Source organism: Anarhichas minor, unplaced genomic scaffold, assembly GCF_050575085.1.
Source record: "Anarhichas minor isolate MPS153535 unplaced genomic scaffold, ASM5057508v1 ptg000054l, whole genome shotgun sequence".
Lineage (NCBI taxonomy): Eukaryota > Metazoa > Chordata > Actinopteri > Perciformes > Anarhichadidae > Anarhichas > Anarhichas minor.
Genome location: NW_027466500.1, coordinates 167,043 through 193,293, shown reverse-complemented (window position 1 = coordinate 193,293; position 26,251 = coordinate 167,043). Strand labels below are relative to the sequence as shown.

The following is a 26,251-nucleotide window of genomic DNA, read 5'->3' as shown; positions in this document are numbered from 1 at the left end:
TTGATGACTTCGCCCAGAGTTTTACTTAAATCATTATCAACAGAACATATTCAGCCTACATCGCCTATTTTGTAGTTTCCTTTTACTTTCTACATCCCGATCTCCCCGTTTCTTCTTTGAATCCCAATCTTCTCTCCAAATTAACCATAAGGACATTTCTGAAGGATAGTAGACTTATGGTGACATTTAGACAATTAAAATCATATTTAATGTAGTCTATTATTGGCTTGTAGAAGTTTATTATAGGAACATTTTTAGCACAGAACGTGCTACCAATATAAACCGATTTATAATTGCATTATTACATTCCTCAAACGTCAACTCTCTTTGATGTTTTAAGAGTCTGCTCATGTTGACACTAATTAGCAATATTAATAATATAATGTTTGACATGAGAGACACTTGGAGACAAGTTTCAACAGAGACAAAGATTGAACATGTCAGCTTTTGTTTCTCAATGAATAGACTATTTTTAGGGCACAATGGAAATTAACAAAGATGTTAAAACTGCTGAACCTTACAGAGTCAAACATGGCAGAACCTGGTGTGTCAGCTTCAAGCTCCATTTTTATACATCTAGACTACATAGATTAATCAGTCCTAGCCAGGATGGAGCGCCACTAATCACCAATTCTTGTCTCCCATTTGCTTATTAGGTGAGCCGCTTTTAACCAAAAACATGGAATACCCCATGTGTTTCCATGTATTGATTTTGGTACATCCTGAGCCATACCCCGCACATAACTAATGCATGCAAATCAATTTCTGTATGCAGCAGAGTCAATGACCATGCAGGATTCACCTGACATGGTATCTCGGTCAATACTGTATGATGAAAAACTGAGTGGGTTTTTCTGACAATTACTTGCATTTATTTGATCATCACATTTGGTGGCTTTGACGCTTGCAAATATGACTTACCTTGGACTTCTCCAACTTAAACTGTATGCTTAACCCTTGGTGACAATATCAAACATTAGTTGCCATAGCTATGCTGACGATACGCAACTTCAAATCAAGTGCTTGTTTGGCTCTAAAAACTACTTACAGTTGAATTTGGAGTCTTTGTCATGAGCTGGCTGAGATGGCACTAACGCCATTATAACACTAACTGTGACTATATCAACAAGTAATATTGTTTAAAAAAAGAAGACTAAAATGTAGTGCAAACAAATTTAAACTTTCTATTAATTCTGTATTTTAGTTGACAAAAAAGGAGAAAATAATATAAACATTTTTTTTTTAATGCACGCCAGTATTGTTTCCTGTGCTGCGCCAAATACGGACTACACCAGCAGCATGCAATGACCATATTCAGAATGCTCACAAAATGAAAAACATTTTGAAAAACTACCTTTAAGCTAAAAGCCCACACAAACTACAGCTCATTCAGAGAGACAGCCGCTCCAACCATGACAAAAAAATAAAAAAATCAGACCACATCTTTCTGCTGCTCAGAAACCTCCATTGTATACCCACAGCTTTCTTGGTAGAGGAAAAAAAAAAAAAAGCTCTTAATGGCATTGCTCCACAGTACACATCAGACGTGATCTCAGTTTATAAATCTCTTGGGTCACAAGACACCGATCTCCTTCATGTTCCCAGAGCATTTTCAATGTCCGGTGAGATTGAATTCAGTATGTATACACCTAAATAATAGAACAGTATGTCCTGCGTGAAGTGTAGACTTCACCAACAATATGTTCACTTAAAAGCAATCTAAAAGAGTCCTCCTAGCATTGTGGTTATAAATGCTTTAATGTTATACATTTCTTTAATATATTTTAGCCATTGGTGTACTGTATGTATTCATACTCTGAGGTTTTAAACAGTACCTATTACAAAAATATCACAAACCAGAAGTTTGGCAAAGTATAGTCTCGTCATCATAGTCATGAATCAATCTGATTGGCGGTCAATCAAGCACTTGGAGTCGATATTCTTACTACATATCTCAACTATTTGTGCACATTTAACTTGCTGTCACTGTTCATTTAAACTGAGCAGCTAAGTCTATGTGAAGAGGTTGGTTAAGCCACCACCAGGCCAAACATTTCTCCTCGGCTACTTTTGACACTACCTGGAGCTTCAAGGCTTCAAGTGTCTGATTGTTTTCAGCAAACTGTACACATCATGTGGTGAGAAAAACAAATCCCTACAGCTTTACCTGATCCAGGACTTAACGCATAATCAATTAAATGTCACCATGAAATCACATATCGTGCTCCCACAACCTGTGATTGCCTTAGAGCTCCATGGTATTGTGTGTGCATCTTACTATTTTTAGGCTTGAAATAGATATTCAAGGAGAGCTGCGTATGTGTTATTCTGTGTGTTTGAGAGTGTGTTCAAGAGAGAGAGATAGAGAGCATGAGGATTTGCAGATGTTTTATTGGTGAGGTGGGAGGGTGGATCTTATGTGCTTTCAGGATTCATCCCTCTGAGACTAAAATCCTTCACAGGCCTCAGCAGGTTGCCTTGGGTCTTGATGCTTTTTTAATTTGTGCGATATTGCCAACAGTGTAACCTAGATGTTTGGAATTATTGGAAATGCTGAGTTGAAAAAATGATAGATTTCAGCTCCAGCATCATTGCTGGGTTCTTCTGCTGGAGCATTGATTGAGTGTATCCTTGAGTTTACAAGCATTCAAAATTGCAAACTGAATGAACTTAGTTGCAAACTCAATGACCAGTTCAAAATAACAGCACCAGACGTAGCAGAGTGAAGTGTAGTCTGTTTGTTGTATATTGCAACTGGAGGGGGTGACTACAAATAATGGATTTAATTTAAAGTGACTACCAATATTTTTATATTAAGTAGATATGAAACGACTATGTGTAATAGAAAAGGGATTGCTCTTAGGGACAAACCCACAGAGAATTGTCTCCCAACCCGGCAGTTCCCGGCAGCTTTAGTGTCTTCTCTCACTTTGTTTCTATTTTACGGCGCGCAAGACGTTGTGATTCACGGTCATCAGCATTTTTTTCATCAAAAAAAAACCTCAGCCCAGCATCTAACGGTACAAAGACAAAGTTAACTAACAACTAGCTGGTGAACATAGTGGAGCATTAAGCGGGCAGTTGGTGCAGACCAAAAAAATTGGACGCGAATGAATTTGACTGTTGAACTACTACACTTCATCAGGTGACAATAAAGTATGTCATTTTGTGTTTACAGCTTAATTCACTGCCACCAAGAGGCCAAAACTCAATTAATGTTAGTTTAAAATAAAGTGTATTATCTCTTCATCATGTCAATCAAAATTATTATGTGCCTACCATTACATTTCCAACATGACAAAATATGTTTTGCTGTATGATATTAGTAGGATTTGACATTTTTAAACTTCAAAACCGTTCTGTACTTCCAGTACTCAGAGATAGTGAAGATAGACTCTGATTGTATTGCAAAACACAAACTTTTGACAGGGCAGACTGCTGTTTTTAATCTTTGTTTTTTTTTAAGTAATATATTTCACAATGTTCTCAGAATCAAATAATCATGAAGTGCATAAAGATGCAAGGTCACAGAGGGTCCATGCAATTGCCTTGCATGGTAAAGATAAAGAACATAATACCATATTCTGCCACACCAGCCACAGATAAATACTTTTGCTCAAGTGTGAAATTAAAACATGGCCACTATGTTATCAGTCCACACGTTCAAATGGATGTAAATAGTCTCCATATCTGCTTCTCTCACACAGTGCACCCTTCAGAACGTGAGCTGCTAGATGGAGACGACACTCAATGTTAACTTACTGATGCACTGGTTCATTAGATGGACTTTAACTGAAGGGCACGTAAACAACAAATAGCTTTCAGCCTCCATCTAAAGACTGAGTCAAAGGGCAAAAGGTCCAAATATCAACTGCATGACAAATGCTCATTTTTAGCTTTTGCAGCTGGTGTAATTGGCAAGTTGGTATTGTAGCTTGACACTCTTATCAAAATGGGCAATTCAATGAAGAGGAAACTTTATTATGCAGCCTCTTTATTACTCAGACAAATCTGTTGAGAGTTTCATATAGAGGAAATGCATTGGCTTACACAAACACATGCAGCAAATGAGCACTCTTATTCCACTGTTGACTACAATCAAAAGCTCAGCATTTCCAAACATGGCATATAACACTTTAAGCATCCTTTTCTGCTGCCCAGTCAGCGGTAGTTACTGTAGTCCACAGAAATAAAACAAGAGTAGGAAAGCACAGAATAGATCTGCATTGCCTCCATATGCATGGTTTTGCATAATCAAATCAAGTCCCCCCCCTTCCATCAATTTTGAGACGATTGGTGTTGCCACACTGAGATAACTTATATGAAACCACCGTCTCCCTTCATGCTTCAGTGGGAGGGGGAACTTGGGCACAGATTTCTGCTACAGCTGCCAGCCACCACGGTTAGTCAAGCCCTACTAAGACTTAATGCAGCTACAAGCTTTTGGCTATAAATTAACAACACCTCAGGATCAAGCAGATGAAATGTTGTTTTCTCTGTTGTATTCTCAAACTGTAGGTCATAGCAGCCCATGAAACTTAACTACTGGCTGTTTTGACAGTTTTGTATCATTTTCAAATTAATTTTAATTTGGTTGATCTATAATGTAACGACTATAATCAAATTAACTAGTCTTGTTATAATGGTACAGATACAACTCTATAACTTGTGGCCATTGAGTTTCAAGACATGAGCCAAACATGTATAGTATGTAAATATATCAATTTGCCACATTGAGAGATATACAAGGATCATAATTATTCTGTTTTCAACGCAGTGCAATCCTTTAAACTGAAGAAAAAGCCAATCAATTTATAAGCATGATGGATTTACTTTTTAGAAGCCGTTTAAGTTGTAAATCAACAATGAGTTCCACGGCAGCAAATTTGGAAAGTTGAAATACCTAAACAGTGAGGAAAAATAATCAATGCTGCGCTGAGAGTGCAATCCAACTACTGCAGCCACTTGCAAATCTTTGTAAGGCAGTGTGTCAACTTCCACAGAACTCTTTAAAAAGTTACTCCTATAACTATAACTCAGAGGAATCGTGGTTGCTCTTTTTATGCCCATTTCCTTTATCTCTTTCCATCCTTAAAAAAAAAGAGACTACAGCCATGATCACTTCTCCCTGACACAGGCAGCCATTAGTGCTCACTACTTTTTTTGGTGCGCAACTCCTCTCTTTTACTTCTTTATTTTCCAAAGCAATAAAGGATCAGTCTCTCTCACTGGCCCTAGACAGCACACTGCAGAGCATCGCAATTTCACGCACTCGCGACGGATAATTCTCTCTACTTGGCCATGAATCTTCTCGGGCCGAGTGGACACGCAGTGTGGCACCCGACGCTACGGAAGCTCAACCTTCTGAAACTCGGGATGCACCTGCATTGCTTGGAAAAGCAGCTATAGGGCACAATTGGAAAAAATGAAAAAGGCCTTGGGGGTTCTGAAGAAGCAGGTTTGATTTTGTAATGTATGCATCTGATTGCAATTCAACTCTTAGAAAGTAAAAGTAAACAAAAACAAACTACATTAATAATAAGCCACATTAGTAAGGGCATGTCATGGATTTCAAACTAAACTATCATTAAAATACCATATAGATATCATATTTTAGCTTTTTTTTTTTACATTTACTTCATCTCTATGCAACTCTCACACAGACAAGCTATCGGCCTTTCCTGTGGGCACACATCTTTAACCTTCAGCAAATGAACCTTTAGTTTCTATCCAAGCTGGCTTTCAACCCTCTTGCATACCCCTCAATCATCAGATGCTATCCCGCTGAGCGAGCCATGACAATGGGCTGCCTATGGAGCAGGACACAAGCAGAATATCAATGGAGTCTGGCTGGCTTGAGCTACGCTTCTCTTCACCTCTCATTTCCCAAATGTGAGCCTCTGGAAAGAAGTGGTCCAAACCTCGACTGATGGAAGACATCCCGGAGCAATGCTTTTAAAGTATTCCCTGCACAGTTCCAGGGCACTATACCAAACCTGTGGCTGCTGGGAACTGTAGTGCACTGAATACAATAACGTCATAGTATACAAGAGAGAAAAGAGTACCTTAAAAACTCATTTAGTTTTTCTTGATGCTTACTATAAGCAGCACTATGCAAATACTATTATGTCAATGTATTTAATTGCACTGAATTAATCCTGAGATTAATAGTTACCCATCTGTCTGCAGCAACACACAATCACAGAAATACAGTGAAATTAAGATGGGTCAGGGCCGGCAATAAGTGTGTGCTATTGTCCTCTGTAAACTTACACTTGACATATTACGGTATAATGGTCCAATTCAAGCTGCACTGAACTGATTGATGCACAGGGGGTTTCTTTATTCGTGCCACTCAATACTAAACAAATCACAATGGCTGTTGTGCTTATACATGTGGCCTTCAGATGCTTGCTATTGTACAGTAGAGATCGATAGACTGAAGTTCAAGGCATGAGACAATGCATTATATGCTGTGTAATGAAAATGATGATGCTCTCTGTGCCCTCAGTTTGTTCAGGATCAAGATCACCGTATGTCCATCAAGTGTTTTCTAAGGATTTACTGCATTATTAATGAACTTAATTGTAAATTATTTATATCTCTATAGGGCAGCATTATGCAATGCTGATTTTCTTCAGTGTTTCATTAATGCTGTTGGTCCATCAAGTGACTATATATATATATCTTATGACAAGAAAGACGTCTCCCTCAGCTTCTGGAGAGGTGAAGAATGACGATCAGAATCAAATGTGTTCCTTAATAAATAGTGGCACTCCGAGGGGAAGGGAGCTCACACCGAATTCATTTTTCCGATGCCCCGTTTAGAGTAGGTCGAGACATTTTATGGCAGCTTTGACCCGGCTACCAAACATGCAGTAACGCAGACTAAAAGCCTTTAGTGTCGATCAGTTCTGAATTGGTGCACATTCTGCAGATAGCCTTCATGTGTTGCTACAGAGCGCTTGAGCAGGCTGACGTGTTGAGCGTGTGAAATACGAATGCATGGTCCCGAAAGCCATGCAACGTGAGGGATAACACTCCACGAAGTCTACGCCTGTCAAGTAAATGTAGATTTCAATGCTATTATTCAAAGGGGTTGCGATGGCACCTGTGTGCGTAAAAGACTCCGATAAAGGATGTGTTTTTTTTTTGCAAACGCCAACTGTTATATGTTCAGAATGGATTTAGCTGTCTGCCTCAATTTGACATAATGTAATTAATCCCAACAACCGGGAAACAAAATGCCCTCTGTATAAAAATGTTACCTTACCTCACGGACGCACCCGCTGTATTCCAAGTGCACCAAAGGTCATTGCGCAAATATTCAGAGGAAAAGATGTAGGAGTGATGAGAAGTAGGTTACACTGCACAATACCTAATCCAGTTCTTAGTGTCCTTCAGACGTCGTCAACCCTCTAATCTTCAAAGCGCGAGGGGAGCTCAGAGACTCCGTTCATAATCTCACCGCTGTCACTTCACTTCTCTTGCGCAGACCGGGGCAGACAAAGTTTGCCACGTTTATTTCTCGAATGCAGGCGAAACCCTGCACAAAATAATGTTCACGTTTTTTTTCCCCCGATGACAAAAAGTGGGAGAGGTCGGCTCGGTATTCAGCGAGGAAGCCTGTTCACCATTGCCGACAGGTGGCAAGTCCAACCACCCGCTGAAAAAGACTCACACATCACGTAAGTGGGACGTGGAGACTGCCAGAGCCATAAACCGATTCTCTGGGGCAGATTAAGCGAGTCGTTGTGTTGATTCCCCCTCTCTCTCCCTCTCTCCTTGCGCTCTGGCGCCACCCGAAGTTGTTGTGAGGAGTTTTATCCACACTCAAGGATTCCCAAATGTCATGCCCAATCCGCTGTAACCGGATTTAAGCCTATTGATTACAATTTTGATTTAGGGACACACCTTCTGAGATTACACTTTTGTTGAGTAGGTTTATATCTTTTGGTGCAGAAATGTGATTTCCTTCTGACATTGTTATTCTACTCGGAGCATCAAATGAATTAAATATCAGTGAGATGGAACTAAGCCAAATCTATTTGGAGCCTCACTGAACGCCCGCAACAGCGAGATGTTGAAGTTATGGGCCAAATAATAAACACCTCAGAATGTGTGTTATGGCTACAGCCAGATGTTAATATTGCTTAGAATCAGTTTTCCTGGTGTCAGTTAGCTAGTCACTAATTCTTCCGGGCATCTCAGCACACGCGCCACACCTTCAAGCGCCGCAGTACTTTCTGCCTTTAGCCGTCACCGTGACAGTCACGCCCACCTGCGCACCAGGTGTCCATTCTCTAATCTGCTCCCTAGCCTTTAAACTATGCACTTTCCCTCATCAAAATATCAAGTAAATATTTAGTTTGCATCAACACATAGGATGTCAAATGCAGTATGCCAAAAATATCAGGATGTTCTACTGCTACCACTATTCTGACCCACAAACCTCTGTGCAGCAAATACATTAGTAAGAGGGTCAACGTTCAAGGTGTCGTGTTGTGAGGAAGTCGTATGCCCCATTGAATGCATAGTGCAGCCAGCAGTACCTACTTTGTAAGGGCAGCTGTAGTATGGACTCAAAGTAACATGAAAAAGTATACGGTTTGGAACGCAGCTGGTTGTTTTAACTTCATCGGCCGGCTTACTTGTCCTGCATTTAATCACAATCATCTGTATGGGGATCCCGGAGACTTCCTGGCCCTCTTAAAACATCATAAAAATGTATTCAACACAGTTTTATCACCTTGATACCGCATTACTTGAATTCCATAATCACCAAACGCTTGTAAATGTGATTTTGATATCACGTTTTGGAAGTCAGGGACAGGAAATGATGTATAGATTTGTTTGCGTTAATTCGATACCCCAGCTATAAACATTACTAAATACAATGGACTCTCACTATTCTCTATTTTAAAAGTTGATGTTGACAGTACTTTTTTTACGCAGTACTATACCTCCAAAACACCAAAAACGTCTGGATTTCTGTTATTTTTGTAACAGTTTTAGTCTGAGAGGGAGGTAGACATCTCTGGAGTCTAATTGAGCACATACAGTAAGTAATGTCACTCTGTAGGATAACATATTGTATATTTCTCAGTTTGTTAATGTGTCTTTGGCAAACAAAGGGAATATACAGTATAATTGTCCATATAGAGTATAACATAGGCCATAAGACCTGACATTTTTCTTCCTTTTCTGGTATAATAAAAATTATACCATATATTGCCACCTTCATTAATTGTGCAAGCCCAGTTTGTGGCAAAGAAAAGGGTTACCACTGTAACATGTTGGGTTTTAATAAGGTCAGAAGAAAAGGGGAAGAAAAAAGTTGAAGATTATGATCATGTTTTATGCATAGGCTACTGTATTAGGGTCAAAATCCACTACCTGCAACATTGAGTCTTAACAATGTGGTTCTCAATTTGATGAGGCAAACTAGACATTTCCAGCTCTGCCCGTTGCTCTTCAATGACCGGTTGTCGAGAATGAAGGTTAAATCAGACCCTATATAACACATAATCTATGACATTACAACTGAGTTCATGTTTGAGTGAGAAAGACTTTGAAGCAACTTTAGTGTGCTGTGTTTGCAAGTGTTGACAATCTGCATAATATCTATTCATCAGACAGGATCTGAAAGATCAGTTGTAATTTGTCTATTTCTTACTGTAGATCTTGCTAAGCAGAGGGAAAACAACCTCAGTGCCAAGCACATTGGATGTAAGTGCTGACTCTGCACATAAGATTGTATAGTACACACATACCTTATCGTATCCCACACTGATCCAATGTAAGCTCTGATCTGCAAATTCCAAAATCCTAACCTGGCGAATGTTAATACATCAGCATTTCTTTTCTCAACTGTTCCCTTTCTCACTGCGAAAGAGAGGAGAGACACTCTTAAACACTCTTGTATTATGCACTTCTGATTTTATGCGACACTTATGATGTTATGCAAGACCGATCTAATTATTCCACGCTTCTAAGCACTGATCCTGTTGATAATTGTATGACATTACAACTGTTCAGAGGGCAACAGCCAAATGGCCTCTCCACATTTGGTCGGACCAATCAAGACGGTCTTGTTATAAACATCTATGTAATGAATAGTGTTGGGAAGATTGACATTATATGAGGCCGTATTGTGAACCAATGTCGCAGGCCACGGCTTCCCGTAATTTGTTAGTACTGATTTTCAAAAATGAAAAGCAATTTCACAAGTTTGATTAAGTAAATCAGCTGTTAAATTAGCTTAACAAATGTCTCTTAATTTGAAAATGCAATAATATAAATCCTAATTCATGATTAGTTAAACCACAAAATACAAATAAACCAATTAATTTTCTGCACAGTATCCTGCACACAACATTTACATAATGTGAGACTTTCACTAATAACTTGTGTAAAACCCAATCATCAGTTAAAACTTCAAGGCTTTATTTTCTTCAAATGCAAACCTCAAATGCAGGCAGTCGAAGAACACAACCCATGCCACGTCTGAAACGTACAGAATGAACTAAATGAATTAAATAAAGTCAATAAAAGAACATCAAACGCATCATTAAGGTGCATAAAGACACCGCAGAAGCATGTGACATGAATTGGAGTGTCTAATTGAAATGTTCAAACTATTACAGCATAATGGGACCAAAACAGAATATATTGTTTCATTTGTCATTTTCAAACTGCAGCATCCATCACAGAATAGACGACAAGAGGAACAACCCTGCTTTGAGAATTTCGTTTGGCAAAAAACAGATAATGTAAGCTAATAACTGTGTCAAATTAATCCGCTTTCATATAAGTAGAGAAAAGTAAGCGGAGCTGTGAGGTCAAAAGCAAATGCAGGAAGACATATACAACGCCAACAAACAAGCCTTTCGATCACTGATATGGAAAAAAATACAAGAAGCAGAGCAGCACTGTCATATGAAATGGTGAATAATGATCTTTCATCGGAACAAATGTGCTGTGTGAGGTTTTTGTGAACCCTTGGGGGCCAAGCGATTCTCGCTCGATTTAGCGCTATAGAGGGAAGCTGGGGAACCCTTCAGCAATGTCCCAAACAAAGACGTGCTTGATGTTATACTACGTCTAAACGATTTTTGAAGTTCAGGTAGGAAAGTTATTAGGGATTAAAAGCCATATTTGAATCTGAGATGGGCATTAAAGCAGCTTAGGCTTCTCTACACAAAATAAATGACTAAGCTCTCGACACCAGTATTGAATGTAATTACTTACGGGGCAGAAGCGGGAGAAACTTTATTATGCATGCAGGCTACTTGTCATGAAAAGCATCCTTGAGGTGTCCTTTATCGATTTTCAGGTAGGTTGGAATCATTTGTCCACAAACACCGAGCTTAATCATAATAACTCAATCCGTCTGGTCCAATCAGGAGTTCGGCCGATGACTGCAGAGAGATGTTTAATCTAATTAAAATCCATTTGTGTTTGTCTGACAGATCCATTAGCCAACAGATTTAAAGGATATAGTACTGTCGTTAAAGCACAAACAATAACTGCTATTTCAGGGGGAATTAGTGCTAAATGGCTCAACACGCAGCACTTGGCCAAACCACAAATCTCCCAGTAAGCTCTCGATGAATAAAACATGTGGATTATATCAAAGAAATGTTGCAGTTTTCGTCTGTAAGAAGTCACCATCCTTCCTTTGTATGCAGATAAAGATGTCAGATGTGTCTCTCCTTTACAGGTTCATAACACAGCTGTACATCTGACTCTTGACTGACGATCTAACACTGCTCTGATTTACATGAAAGATATTACTTTCTCTCATGAGCAAATTGAGACATATTCAGCTTTCACAGTCACACCCGATCTTTTGTAGCATGTGCCCTGTTGGTTCTATCCTTGTTTAAAAAAAGTGAATGCATGTTCCATTTATATTTTCAAACCAACTTTGATATCTGCTTACCTGCAGTCAAAAAGTATTAGCTCCAAGTTTGATTAGAGTACAAAAATGAATGCCACCACAATTAAGTAGTTCATTAATCTTCATGACAGCACATCATTTTTGTGTGAACATGACACAGTTATTGCAACACAGAACAAAATGTGAATTTTAGTTTCACATGCCCAAAGTGAGTGCTCACTGTGTTACGGCTGTGATAAAAAATATCCACTGTGTTTTGCTAAATTTAAGTCTCTCCCACCAAAAATCGTGTTCTGTGCTTATCATTATTGCTGGCGGGATACCATAATTTGTCTTCTATAATCAGATAATGAACAATTTAACCTCCCAGGCAGCCCTCTGCTTGGTATGCACAAGGCAGCACACATGTTAGGATGGATTTTGGAATGAGAATTAAATCAAACAAGAGCCTGGCCAATGACAGGTGGTTGCCAATCACTGTGTGTCAATGGCAGGTGGTAGCCAGTCATGGGTGTGCCAACTGATTTGGCACATCCATTGCATATTGTTTACAGTCAGGAACAGAGAGCGAGGGGTGACAGCGAAAGCATGGAAGAAGTCATGTGGATTATTCATGTCACATAACAAACTGCATCATGGTAAAACAAATGTGTTAATCAAGGGCAAATGAAAATAGATGTAATAGAAGCAATATGTGATAGTCAGTCAATTAGAGGACAACAACAAAATAGAATCGATCTGTATAATGAAACTGGAGGCAAGAAATGCTTTCTTAATTAAAGAGCAAGTGACAGCCAGCTTAGGAGAGACACTCTTGGGTTTATGAACTCAGTTAAACTTGTCATATAATGAGGCATTCTTAATAAAATTCCCTAGCTATCCCAGAAACAGTCAATAAGAAGTAAATTAAAAAATTGAATACATTAATAAACCCTTCACTGTATATCTGCTTACAACTACACTATATGATACATTCGCTAATTAGGGGGTTGACATATAGTGCTATGCCATTTTGTAATATTGAAATAGTATTTTGAAAGATTCACAAGATTAAGACAGCAGCACAATAATCGTTGATAGGATCATACAAGAAGAACCAGTGCAATGTGTTGTAAAGAAAAGTGAGCTCATCTACAATCTCAGTGATCGTGTTATTCATCTTGTGATAATTATAAAGTATGCAGCGCAGGACATATGATGTGTCAAATACATATAATCCATAATTAAACAATGATTAATAATAAATGAAATGCAAATGTGGTTGCCATTACTCTGATTATTTTGCATTTAAAGCTGGCATGTGCAATGCAGACTTTGTTATGCGAAACTGGAATTTTCCGAAAGAAAATCTAATTTGTAAAGTCAGAGGACCAAAATTCTTTAATTTTGAACATCATTTTTATGGGCATTTTTATCAGGGACTGGACATGAGAAGGGTATGACATGGAACAAAGGTTCCAAGGCTGGAACCAAATCCTGGACATTGCGATAAAGCGGCATGCGCCATAACCACTATAAAGGAACTCCAAATGAGCAACCTTCTGCTGGTTTCTTCCTGTTTAATTGAGTATATTTGACCTTCTGGGAAATGTTAATGGAGCCAAAAATACAGAAGTCTGAAACTGACCATCCAGGCTTTGGAGTCGATGGAGGAGTCAGGGGATTTTGATTCTAATATTGTGGCACATTAAAACCTCTGAGGACCCTGACTGTGTGCTGCGCCCAGCCCGGCCAAAGCTTTGGTACAGGAGAAGGCCATGTACATAGGCTGGAATACATTAGAATGACTTATTGTGTGAATAAACCCTTTTATTGGTTATGAACTCCAAGTACTGGGATCAAACAATTACAAACATGTCTGCATCCATCCTAGACAAAGTCCCCCATCTGTCGCAAACTGGCGTAGAATGTAAGAAACAAAAACATATGTCACACATTAGAGATGAAAAAAATGACAAAACCTTACCCCAAAATGACAAAACCTTACCCCAAACTAGCTGGTGGAGGTCCAGTAGGAACAGAGAAGACAGATCAGAAAATGAAGTCACTTAAATAGACCTGAGCCTCTCAGGTGTAGACTATTTCCCAAAGTCCTTCCGTACTCAGCCTCTTGGCTTCCGAACCCAATCACACACTCAACCACAGCAGGAAAAGAGGAAGTGAAGTCATAGCATCTAATCACTAAATGTGGGCAAGGCTTTAACCTGTGGAGACATCGCCTTCACATGTGATTAACAAATCTAAACCGCTGTCTCTTGTTGGATTCTTTAAGGTTTTTTTTCTGTACAGATAAAACATAATGCACACTATATCACCTGACCTTATAAGCTAGGGCAAACCTGACTGATAATATTTTATTTTTCCGACAAATTTCTTTCAAATCTCTCATGCTTACCATTATAATTACTATTCTACTGTTGTAATCACTTCTGCATGCCTTTGTTCCCAACAAGTTTAGAAGTCATTAACCTGGCTGCTGAGATACTGAAGCACCGGCAGACCCCAGAAAACACTGTGCGTGTGTGTGTGTGTGTGTGTGTGTGTCGTGAGCCCCATTGTCTCCAGAGAGATTTGATTTATATCCTGCCTCAGTCTGTTGTTTGGCATCTTCTCACTCCCTGCTACCCTCTGTCCCCCAGAGCGGGAGCGAGCCAGCCCTTCCCTTCACCACACATTATGTCCATGGCGGCGCTCTCATGCAGCCACCTATACCCATTTTGAATGAAAACGAAATCATCAATAACAGCAGAAATGTTACACAGCCTTTTAAACACAGATTCCATTTTTTTATAGAGTACTTTTCATCTGTACAGAACGAGTAAATGGCCACCACGATCTATTTTCAGGGTTGGATTTGTTTTATAGAATGTGTAAAAGGGAAAAAAAGTATGTTGTCAAAGTCATATCTCAGTGGGTGCAGAGGCTGACTGTGATCTGTTTTTTTGGCGTGGCTCAAATATAGTGAGATCAAAGCCTGAGGCAAATTAATGCGCAGTTTGAACAAGCTTCTATCGCCGCTTTAAGAAAAAAAAAAAGCCAATTTGACATTCGTACTATAGTGATGTGGGCACAATGGCCCAGCCTGGAGCCACAAGAATGAATGTCAGCCTCAATTTTAAGGAGCTAACGGGGCATAACATGGCAGCATCGTCCACAGGTGTTGCCAAAGTGCTACAGATCAAATGTAATTCATGTAAAACCAGGTGATATCAAAACAATCTTCAGGGCACTGAGATTGAACAGAGAGACATATGGATAAACCACATCAGTGCTTTGGTCCGATGATGAGAACAAATCGCTTTAGTGGCTCCGGGCTGTTACCCAAATGAATCCCTTTTGAAAGGGTTAGACAAGGCACATGAAGTCACTCAAACTCTCTCAGCCTCTGCATTTGATGTTGCCACTATGTGGCTGTGTCAATAGTTGCAGGAACCATGTAATCATATGAAAATCCAACCAAAGTTTTTGAAGCCATAACCCGGTGTGTGCACTCAATCGTCCAATCCCAAAATAATGGGCAGAAATAGCCAGCAGCAAAGCAGGTGTGTGGCAAGGGATAAGAAGACTTATCTGCATAAGAGCAAATATACTAAAAAAGATCACATTAGCATAGTTTTGCCTGAGAACTAAACTCTTGAAGGGTGTTGCTGGCAATGGCACGGATAGATTAGAAATAAATATGAAAATAAATAAGTGTGCTTGTTCCTTGAGGCTGTTAGCGGCGGTGGTGGCAGCGATGCGGTTTAGTCCCCTGCAGGGCTCACAGCAGCATCCGTCTTTTCTGATCCCCAGTGAAACTGTTTATCCATTAATTTCCTCTTGATTTAATTGGCAGGATGGAGGAGCCTCCTCCTCCTTCTGAACTGGCCTGCAGGTTTATTAGTCCCACCACAGTGGGCCATCTTCTCCTGCATCTTATTCATTTAACTTTGTTGTCAATTCAGGCTGTGAACATGATGTCTTTGCCCTTTATCCCTCATTTTATTTTACACCCTAACAGATGATTAAATCAAGAGGTAATTGGAAGAAAAATCACCGTAGGAGGACTTGATATAAAGTTATAGATCAGAGAAACATGCACTTGTTTGCACAGACTGTGGAAATCCTGTCTAAGCATCTGTCTATTTTTTATAAGAAACAATAACATTTTTTGTATGAAGGTGAATGATTAAAATGGCATTAGTACAGTATAGTGTACATTTTTGTTGATAATACTTTTGACATCAAATTAGTGCTGGATTGTAATGTACAGTACGTTGTGTTATTCGGTTACGAATTTCAGTTATTTATTTTCCAAATGGTTTGTGTAATTACTTACAGAATTAAATACATTTCATTTATTAATTCTGATGACAAGATATCATTAGAATTATCTTGAAAAACACCCCTTGAGATCCCCCACTGTGACGAAGAAAAAGATAAAGTTAGTGGTCCCAATCTGGGAGGATTTCTGTAGAAAATGGATACATCTGTTCATCTTTAATAAAAGACAGTTCACAAAAGTAAGCGTCCACAGCAATGCTAGTGACTCTGTGAGGCTCTGCTTGGCTAAATGCTAACAAGCCCACAAGGACAACATATGCTGAATTTATGTTTATCAGGAATGAGATTCACCACGTTTGCCTTCGAAGTTTAGCGCGTTAGCATGATAACATTTTCTATTTACTGCTCAATCAATCTCGGAAGCCATTGGCTATGACAGAATTGAATGAATAAGAAATTGCCTCGTGCAGCTTGGACATTCATTTTCAGTAACTTGTGATAACACACATTATTTGGAGAATAGTTTGAATTTCATCTATATTAAAAGGCCGACAGGTTTTCAATATACTCAATGTGTTTCAACGACTGATTCAATTCCACCACTCGTTTTTTTTGTATATCTTACAGTAACTTTCCAACCTTTTCACTGATTATATAAACTACAACCACATAAAAGCCCTCTTGAGAACCTGCTTCAGCTGAAGAGTGCCAGCTTTATGTGAGGGCTAAAGGCTGTGTGTGCCTGCTGTGTGTGCCTGTCGTCCATACAGCACAAGATGATAAACAACATAGCAGAAGGAAGGTCATGTTAGGAAGTGTGGGGGCAAAATGAGAATGGAAGGAGGTAGAGAGATTGAGTGTGCCATGGAAAAGCCATCAACTGCCCCCCCCCTCCAAACAACCTCCCCTCCCATTTTCAGCTCAGTGCACTCTTTAGCAGAATTATTGATGGTGCTTGTGAGGTACAGAGGACCAGGATGAAGATGTCTCAATGCCTGGGCTGCAAAACAAGAGCTATGGCAAAGGGTGGGACAGCAGGCGGAACAACACATGCAGTATTTATTGCTGTGTTCAACAAGGGGAAAGAGAGGAAGAAAAATAGAAGTGATCTCAAAAGTGGAGCAACATAGAACTCATCCTATACTGTATTAGGAGTGGTTGAGGATATCTGGCAATATACACTCTCTTTTTAGATCATGCTGCAGCTGAAAACGACACTAATCACATGTATTGAAAACACTACAGTTGAAGGCTGTAAAACAAAACAAAAAAAATGCACTGTAAGAGTTTAAATAACTCAGTAGAGGAGGGGGGGGATTATCTGTGGAGCGACCCCTTAAACAAGCGAGTAGTCATATGATCCATTGTTACTTTAAAGTGTTACAGTTTTACAGAAAAGAGAGGGAGGAATGTGGGGGTGCCATGCCACAAATGGTCTGCGCCACAAGATACTTACCTGTACTGTACATTGCGCAAACTCTACTGACTCCCCAGGAAGCTGGAAAGAGCATTTTCTATTAAGTATTATATAAAAACTTAAAGTGCCTTATTATAATAATGGTTCTGGTACATCATAAGTACTCCTGCAGGTGTTTTACAATGGATGTAGGTCATTTCACCTTGTGAAAAAGGTTTAGGTTGGAAGAGAGCGGGTGTTTTTTTACTTATTTTTTGGTGAAGATGTCCTGTTTCTTCAGTTTCATCATGCTTACAGTACCTTACTTGTCTCCTCTTCAAGCCCAGTGCTAACTGATCTGTTTCTTCTCTCTATTCCCAGGATGTTCAGTTTGTCATCATAATACTGCTCTATGTGCCGCATGGAGATAAAAAGGCAGCAAAGGGATGAAGATGTGTCTCATGCAAAGAAGACCATGCAGCTTTTTTGTTCTTTCTACGAATGTCCTTGATGACTTCATTAGAACGAGCGATGTGTCCTCTTTGCTTCCATCTTTGTTTTCTCAGTGAAATTAACATTCCATACCTCGAGCCCCGCAAAGAGATAACTCTTATGATGACAGTTAATGAAACTCACTGCTCCGAGATTTATTTAATACCCCCCCTTGATGTGTATTCACAGCATGGGAAAGAGGAAAGCATGAGTTGAGGCACACACACACACCCAGTAGTCAGTGTCCCTTTTGATAAATGCCACGGCCACAGAGAACGTCCATGTGATCCACGTTCATAAGAATGAGTTCATCATCAGAAGGTGACTTTTCACGGCAGGGTCTTATCATAAAATAACTTGATTAAAACCAGGCAGCTAGTTTAAACCTTCTTCCCATAGGGAGGATTAATGAACACATCAGATATCTCATATCAGCTTGTTCTTGTGCTCCGGTTGCCTATGTATGATGATGCTGATGGACATGCATTTTTTTGTTTTGTGTTAATTCTAACAAAGTATATACTTATATTCATCATCACTTTTATGTTTCTGTTCAATCAGTCCCATCTGTAGCCTTTTGATTTCTCTCTCATCCTCTATTTAGGGTTCGCCTTCCATGAAAGTACAGCAGGTCTCTCCCTGATTTCTTTCAGCATACTGAGCTTCTAATGTGTTTCTGACCCCCTCTAGAGGAACAGTAACAACATCACAAGAATAACCCGCTGTTACTGGTCTTGTTATTTGTACGCGCCGTCCCTGTGAATTGCATTACCACGAACTGTACTTTTCAGAATCACAATTGGGCTGAACAAAAAATAAACTTCATTGTCTCCACAATTGTACCAGATATTATTTTTAGCTAATGCTATTGTGTTATTGCTTCATACAGGCGAATAAGGAGAATGCAGATAAACTGAAGGCACAGCATGTATAAAATGTGCTTTATTATATTGTGTAGTTTGTTGAATTAAATAATTTACAGTATGAGAAAAAAAGGAAATATGTTGTGTCTTGATTCAGGAAACAAGTCAAACCTGCACCCTTTCATTCTGTCAACTATTGTAGCACCCAGTGTTTCTTTCCTGCCACTCTTTGATGTATCTTGAATTTTTCCACTCAATCAAACAGCTGTCACAATGTTCGCGAGAAATGACACTTCAGATACAAAGACTTCCTTTGTCATCATGGAACGACTACAATTTGTGAAACAACGCGCTGTGACTCTGTCTGATAAGGAGTGAGTGGCGTCTGTTGCAACTGCAGTTAAGAGTCCAGCAAGTCTGTGTGGTTTTTACGAGTCAGGACTACAACTGTGCAATTCAGAAAGCATCTCCATCTTAATGATTAGTAAATAGATACTGTATTATGTAGTATGTAGTAAGTTTTCTGTTCCAATTGCTGTACTTTTACATACATTTTGAAGTTAGATAAATGAATAAGACTGTACTGCAGTCTGACTTTTTTAAAAAGAGGAATCTTTGTTTTTCCAGAAATAGGCCCATGTAGTCTGACTCAGGTCAGCCGCTGTGATGAACCCACTCGTATTTACAGTAAGTCATGCACTCATAGTCATTTATACTCGAGCTAAATTTAGAGTTCGGAGCTAGTCAGCAGGTTTTTGTGAATACCAAAGCGTAATACTTAGGGTTACACGCAGTTTGAAACAATGAAGAGGAAGTGAGAGATATAATTACATAAAAAGGAAAGTCCAGTCAAGGAAACTGCGCAACAGAAAAAAAACATTTAATTTGAAGTAAATGTGGGGCACATTTACTGTATGATCACCCAGCGGTTCTATCTGTGCTTATGTTTCTGTTCCAGCCTTCTCTGTTTTGAATTTAAAGAGACTGTAACTAATAATACCACACAGAAGAGGAAGCTGATTGATCACACATAGTTGTCACACACCCAACAGCAAGCACAACTTCCTGCTTGTGTCTGTGTGTGTGTGTGTGTGTGTGTGTGTGAGAGAGAGAGAGACAGAGACAGAGAGGGAGCGAGAGAGAGAGAGAGGTGGTTTTCTGTGGCAAACTGTTTTGACAGTCACTGAACAAGTGACGAAAGTACCAAAGATCATGGAGCCGCAACTGATCAGAGAGGGATACTTGGTGAAAAAGGTAAGAACAAATACAAGAAAACACTATCCAGCTTGCATTGCATCTGTAGTGCTGGAACATGTTGTTTTACAAGTCTAACATAACATAACAAAAGTGTTTGCTAAAGGATGCAGAATGGCTGCAGTGTCTCAGTTCATGTCAGTTCATGGTTAGCCCAGAAGCAGCCGTCACGCAAACTGTGACAGACATGAATTAATAAACATCTCAAAAAATGTCTGGAAACAGTGCTGGCAAAGAGGAACGTTCGTCCAAGTCCAACCAGCACCGAGAGGAACGGACGTGCATTTGCTGGTTAAAACACAATTACACACTTGCAACCAAAACCCAAGTTCCTGCTTCTGTCCAGAAACCAGAGAGAAAACATGTGACAGTTTGTGTTTTACCATTTATCAATCATAGAAAATGTTTTAACTTGGGGGGGGGGGGGGGGAGACCTATATAATATAAACCTTTGCAATATATCATGGATGTATTTTGAAATCCACAAACACGACAACATTAATTCCTACTGCTTTTAGTAACAACGATAGCCAGATATATAAACAATGTGTCTGCACAACATGATTGCAGAAGCCATTTCCCTCATGAAACAGGAATTAATCCACAAAAAGAAAGTGTATTGAGAAGGTGTTTGTTTCGCACTTTCACTTTTTTTCTAGATTGACTTTTTGTCTTCTACAGACCTGACATGCCAATGAAAGGAATATTTATAAACAATATTTTGATGAATTTCTTTAGGTTGTTCAGTGCTATTGCTGTTTTTATTTAGTTTATGTTTGGTGTTAGGTAACTTTATTATCCTTGAAGTTCCTTTTGTTTTGTCTTATGTTGTGAAGCACTTTGAAAACTCCGGTCCCACAAACACCATCCCTACAACAATATATTTTGTGACCAGTTTTTCCATTTGTACTTTTTCCAAGGGAACAAAGCTCCTCGGGCTGTTTGCCACAGGCTGCGTAGGGTGGTCGTAAAATTTGAGAGACGTAATAAATTATTGTTGGTTTTGGTGTAAGAACAGTAAGAAAAGTCCCGATTAGCGTTGATACCTGCGGGAGTGGAAATTAGCTTTATGCGCGAGTGCATATTTTAATGACATACTCGAGGCTTTATGAATCTGTTATGCATAAACAGAGTGTTAGTATTAAAACCATACACAGTGATACATGAAAGAAAGTACAGTATGAATGGTGCAGTATCATGAAACACACAGTGGACATTAATAACAACATTGAGGATATGTTTCACAGCAGATATATTTGGGAAGACTTTGTTTCGAACATAATTATGCAACTTTAAAAATTTTGATTTCTAATGCCTTGCTGAAAAAAGTCACAAAGGGGAGCAGAGGATACTGAATGCTCAAGAGTTTGTGAAATATAACATAACTAAAAACAAACCCAATTGTTCAAGAGAGAGGTTGCCAAAGCCACTCATTTATTTTCCCTTTACGTATCAGCAGAACTCCCAGCTGTAGATTCATTTCTGCTTTTTTATGTGTTCACTTTCATTTTCTAAGCCTGTAAAGTTAACCTTTCACTTCATGTTACCAAACTCACCGTGTGAAACAAACCACGAGGCAACATTTATATTTACACAGGGAAATTCCTGTCAAAATAAAAATGTACTTTTGGTGTTACATCATCTGAACACAAAGTTTTCTCTTCTGGCGATATCAAACTGACAGACATGAGTACCTTTAGTGATAAAAAGGAGGTGTTCAAATAAGAATAAACATTCAGTTAATGCACAAAATGCTTTCGGTAACAACTACACCATCGAATACTTTCACACTTCTGCTCGAGGCTGCCTGTTCTCAACTATCTTATTGATCCTCAGGGTACCGTGCTAAACTCCTGGAAGGCAGTGTGGGCAGTGCTGTCAGAAGATGGGTTGGAATTCTATAAAAAGAAAACAGACCGTTCTCCGAAAGGAATGATCCCTTTAAAGGGAGCCAAGCTCATCAGTCCATGCCAGGATTTTGGCAAGAGGATGGTAAGAAAATGTCTAGCTGTTGAAAGATCTAAACCAGCATTAGAAGAAGGATTAGAGGATTAGCTATTATGTCTTCTTTTCCTTCAAAATAGCAGCTGTATTGATTGTTGTATCCTCATGTTATAACTGACCGACTAATAATGCTCCATTTAGCTGGTTTTCAAGACTACCACGGGCAGGAAGCAGGATCACTTCTTCCAAGCCTCACATGTGGAGGAGAGAGAGGTTTGGGTCAAGGACATCAAGAGAGCGATTACCTGCCTGGAGGGGGGAAGAAAGTTTGCCAGGAAGTCCACAAGGCGCTCCATTCGCCTGCCTGACAAAATCAACCTGACGTACGTGTTCTGAGAAATCTTCTCGGTGGTGGAAACAATTACTTGAAAAGACAAATATAACCGATTGATTTCATTCTGAGAGTTGACCTTTGGCTAAGGCCCGCCCCCCTTGGTTAGGCCACGTTTGTTACACCTGTCAAGCTTTCTATTGTCCCACTGCACATAGTTTACAGCAAACACTCGAAATTGTTAATACTTTTGGAAACAATGGGTCTTTGATTTTAGAAGAGGCAGACATAAGCAGGCTGCTTGCCGTTGACTATTGATTTTGCTGGCTGAAATTATAACTGCTGCCGGCAGATTGTACAGTTAACTCTATGTCTATAAACTTGTTGACAAAAAGTTGGCATCAAGAACATCATATGTACAGTAAACAAAATAGAGGATCAGACTGTTATTTCATTTTAGCATTACCTGGTTTATAGATTAGTTTATTCTGGGTTCATGGATTAGTTTATTATGGGAATCACATGAGTTAGATTTATGCTTTAATAATATGTTTAACTTTTAAAGCAATTGAGGGTGAGGACTAACTGATATATTACAAAATATAAGACCAGTGCACATAGAGTGGATGTGTCGCTCCTATAGACTGTAGGGGCTAACTTTACCTATAACCGCACATAAAATAACGACAAAGATATGCTTCTTGTCCTTGGACGAATGTTACTGTTACTACTATAGTTAGCTAGCGTTAAAACGTTGCTGTTTCTGCTTTGGTTTTGGAAACACTCACAAAAAAAAAAAGGATACAAACATCCAGAGTCTTTGTTTACCACCGATCGCTGTCACGAGCCTGAACACCGGATGTGGAGAAAATGTGGAGCTTGACAGGACTGCCTTTAGTGAACAGATAACTGCATGTGCTTAGTGATAGATCGTAGAGCAAGACATGTTGACAATGTCTACATTGTGTTTTCTCAGAGAACTGTACACACTGATGAAAGACCAAGACGATGGTGTAAAAGAGTTAAAACTGGAGCAGGAGAACCGAGTCTTCAACCACTGCTTCACCGGTACTGTTGTCTTGGCTTTTTAGATGTAACAGGTGTGGAATTTTTAAATTGTATTTTTACTTTGTAATAATAGCCTCGCCATTTTCACTTCTTTCTTATTTTTTCCCAGGTGCAACAGCGGTAGAGTGGCTGATTTCCAAGGAGAAAGCGAGAAACAGGCCTGAGGCCCTCATGCTAGCAACAGGGCTTCTGAATGAAGGTTTTCTCCAGCCTGCGGGTGACCTGTCAAAGGAGGGAGCAGAGAGTGGAGAGCAAACAGCCTTCTTAGATGAGACAAATGCTCTTTATTACTTTGTAAGTTGGAAAAGTTACTATTGAACAATCAACATATTTAATTGATAAGGTTGGGGATGACTAATGTCCGTGTATGATGTGCGTTGAGACAGGCAGACAGTGGGTTCTTCTGCGAAGGCTACTCCAGTGATGAAGATGTGCTTCTGAAGGAAGAGTTCAGAGGAAACATCATAAAACAGGGCTGTTTACTGAAACAGGTGAGTCAGAATGCGAGCAAAAGCGTCACAGTGATTTTGTTCCCCTGCATGCATTTACGATTCTAATTTACATGTTATTAAGGAGAAGAATATCTTGATAAGAAGCCAGGTTCTGTGTTGTACAGCTTCAAAACACCACACTCTTTAAATGAGCTCTCACATTCATGCCCACGTTCAGATGAAAATAAGCTGTGGTGCAAAGTGGGAACATTTTTTGTCATAACGATTAGGCAGCTGATTTGTCACATTCACTGAAAGAGGAAGTCTCCTATTTGCACAATGCCACGTGTGCTGTTTAGTCATGTTAAAAAAATCTGAAAAAGCATGTGTTATTTTATTACAGGGACATAAGAGAAAAAACTGGAAGGTGCGAAAGTTCGTACTGAGAGACGACCCTGCGTACATGCATTATTACGATCCTACAAAGGTAAACACACTGACTTGTACAAGCTGAAATAAGAAAGAACAAAGAATATGAGTTTTTTCTACTCGAAATTCTCCTACTTTGTGGCTTATTTGGTCTCTTTACTTTGCGTCAGGGTGATGATCCTCTGGGCTCGATCCATCTCCGTGGGTCTGTAGTTACAGCGGTGGAGTTTGTGCCTGATGGTGAGTGGGACCACTGTCACAGGAAACACACGCCCTGTTGCTTCCCCACTGTGACCAGGAACTTTATTTGGTGTTTACTGTCAGTAGTTTCTCATCGACTCATCCCTTTTAACTCCTTTTCCTCATCTTTTACGGGTTTCAGCCAAAAAGTACGACATTGACGACAACCTCTTTGAGATCATCACCTCGGATGAGACTCACTACTTCCTCCAAGCTGCTACAGCGGAAGAAAGAAAGGAGTGGATCACAGCAATACAGGCAGTGTCGAAAAGTGGAAAATAACAGGAGCAGTGGGGCAGCCCCAGTTGAACCTATTGATTGAAAAATGCCACGTTTGAAATGTCTCTAATTGCATAAAAGTGTGTCAGCAACGTTTTCATGTGTCAGCAAACTGAATTAGTGCTGTGTCATTCCAGAGTAACTGGCAAGTTGCACTCTATACACTATCAAACAAATGTTATGATATTTTTGTGCACGTATCTCATTAAAAATAAACACAAAACAGTTCAATTTAACGGTGTAGTTTTTTTTTTTATCACCAATGCCTACAGCTACTATGTCTTTAATTCACTAGCACTTTACTTTACAGCGCAGGAAAAACATGGTAATAAGAAGTAATATCTTGATACTTACTACTTGAAATGCTAACACAATTTTTTTATAACATAAATGATGGTGTAACTATGTTTTGTCCTATTATTACCGTAACCTATTTTACATTCCTATTAGAAAAATGACTATACTACCCAGTAGTACTCAAGCTATTACTCCTCATTACCTTATGAGGGCTACTGCTATATACTATGTCCCTGAGAAGACAGCTCATTGTGGTGTCTAAAAACACAATAAATTGCATAATCCTAGCATCTGTTAATTGATGATATATAATACGCTGTATGCTGTGGTTTATTTGCTAAGTAGGCGAATGTTACTTTATTTTTCATAGAAGCCACTAAGGCAGCTATTTTAGGGGACGGCTGTCAGTCAGAAACTTAAACACGCTGTTTGAAAATATCCGGTAAGAAAGAACGGTTACAAGGAAATAGGAGCTCTGTGTTTTTGGTTGGAGGCTTACTAATCTGCCCAATGTGGTTTTTCAGATTTCCTCCTTGGTCACTTGTCTATCAAAAGTTTGAGATAGTTTGAGCTATCATACAAACACACTCGGTTCCTGAGTGTAAACTAAGTCTCAATCATATTCCGCCTTCACACTTCAGTGTCAGTTTGTGGCTTACAGGCCTGCTGCATCTGTGAGAGAATTTATCAGAGGCAAAAATGACTGGCTTCAGCTGCAGTATGACTACATAAAAAAAAAAGAAATAATAACGTCAGTCTATTTATTGTGAAGGTATTTAAACTATAGCGTCCTATTTGTTACAACTTTGGCCCCCTTGACCATCAATTATGTAGTAATATTATTATATTTACCAAATGATTTTCTGAGATCTGGGGACGTGCAAAATAAGTCTGAGAGGGCAAGAAAGAAACACACACACTCATACTGGGTTTCAAACAACCCCCCAGGCTAGCCAAACATTTGGAGGAAAAAACAATGCCAAATGGTAGAATTATGTCCTAAATCCTCACAGTTTACAGATCAATCCCCTTGTTCAACTTTGAGCATGTGTTTTTACTGGA

At 39.3% G+C, this 26,251-nt stretch overlaps 1 protein-coding gene across 1 annotated transcript; it reads left to right on the top strand.

Moving 5' to 3' along the window:
• Positions 1–20,007: 20,007 nt before the first annotated feature.
• Positions 20,008–25,128, top strand: plek (pleckstrin). Its single transcript, XM_076075800.1, has 9 exons — positions 20,008–20,170; positions 22,007–22,162; positions 22,316–22,497; positions 23,422–23,513; positions 23,623–23,807; positions 23,900–24,004; positions 24,348–24,431; positions 24,544–24,613; positions 24,756–25,128. The coding sequence occupies exons 1-9, from the start codon at positions 20,129–20,131 to the stop codon at positions 24,893–24,895; spliced, it is 1,056 nt and encodes a 351-aa protein (XP_075931915.1). The 5' UTR covers positions 20,008–20,128; the 3' UTR covers positions 24,896–25,128.
• Positions 25,129–26,251: the final 1,123 nt, after the last annotated feature.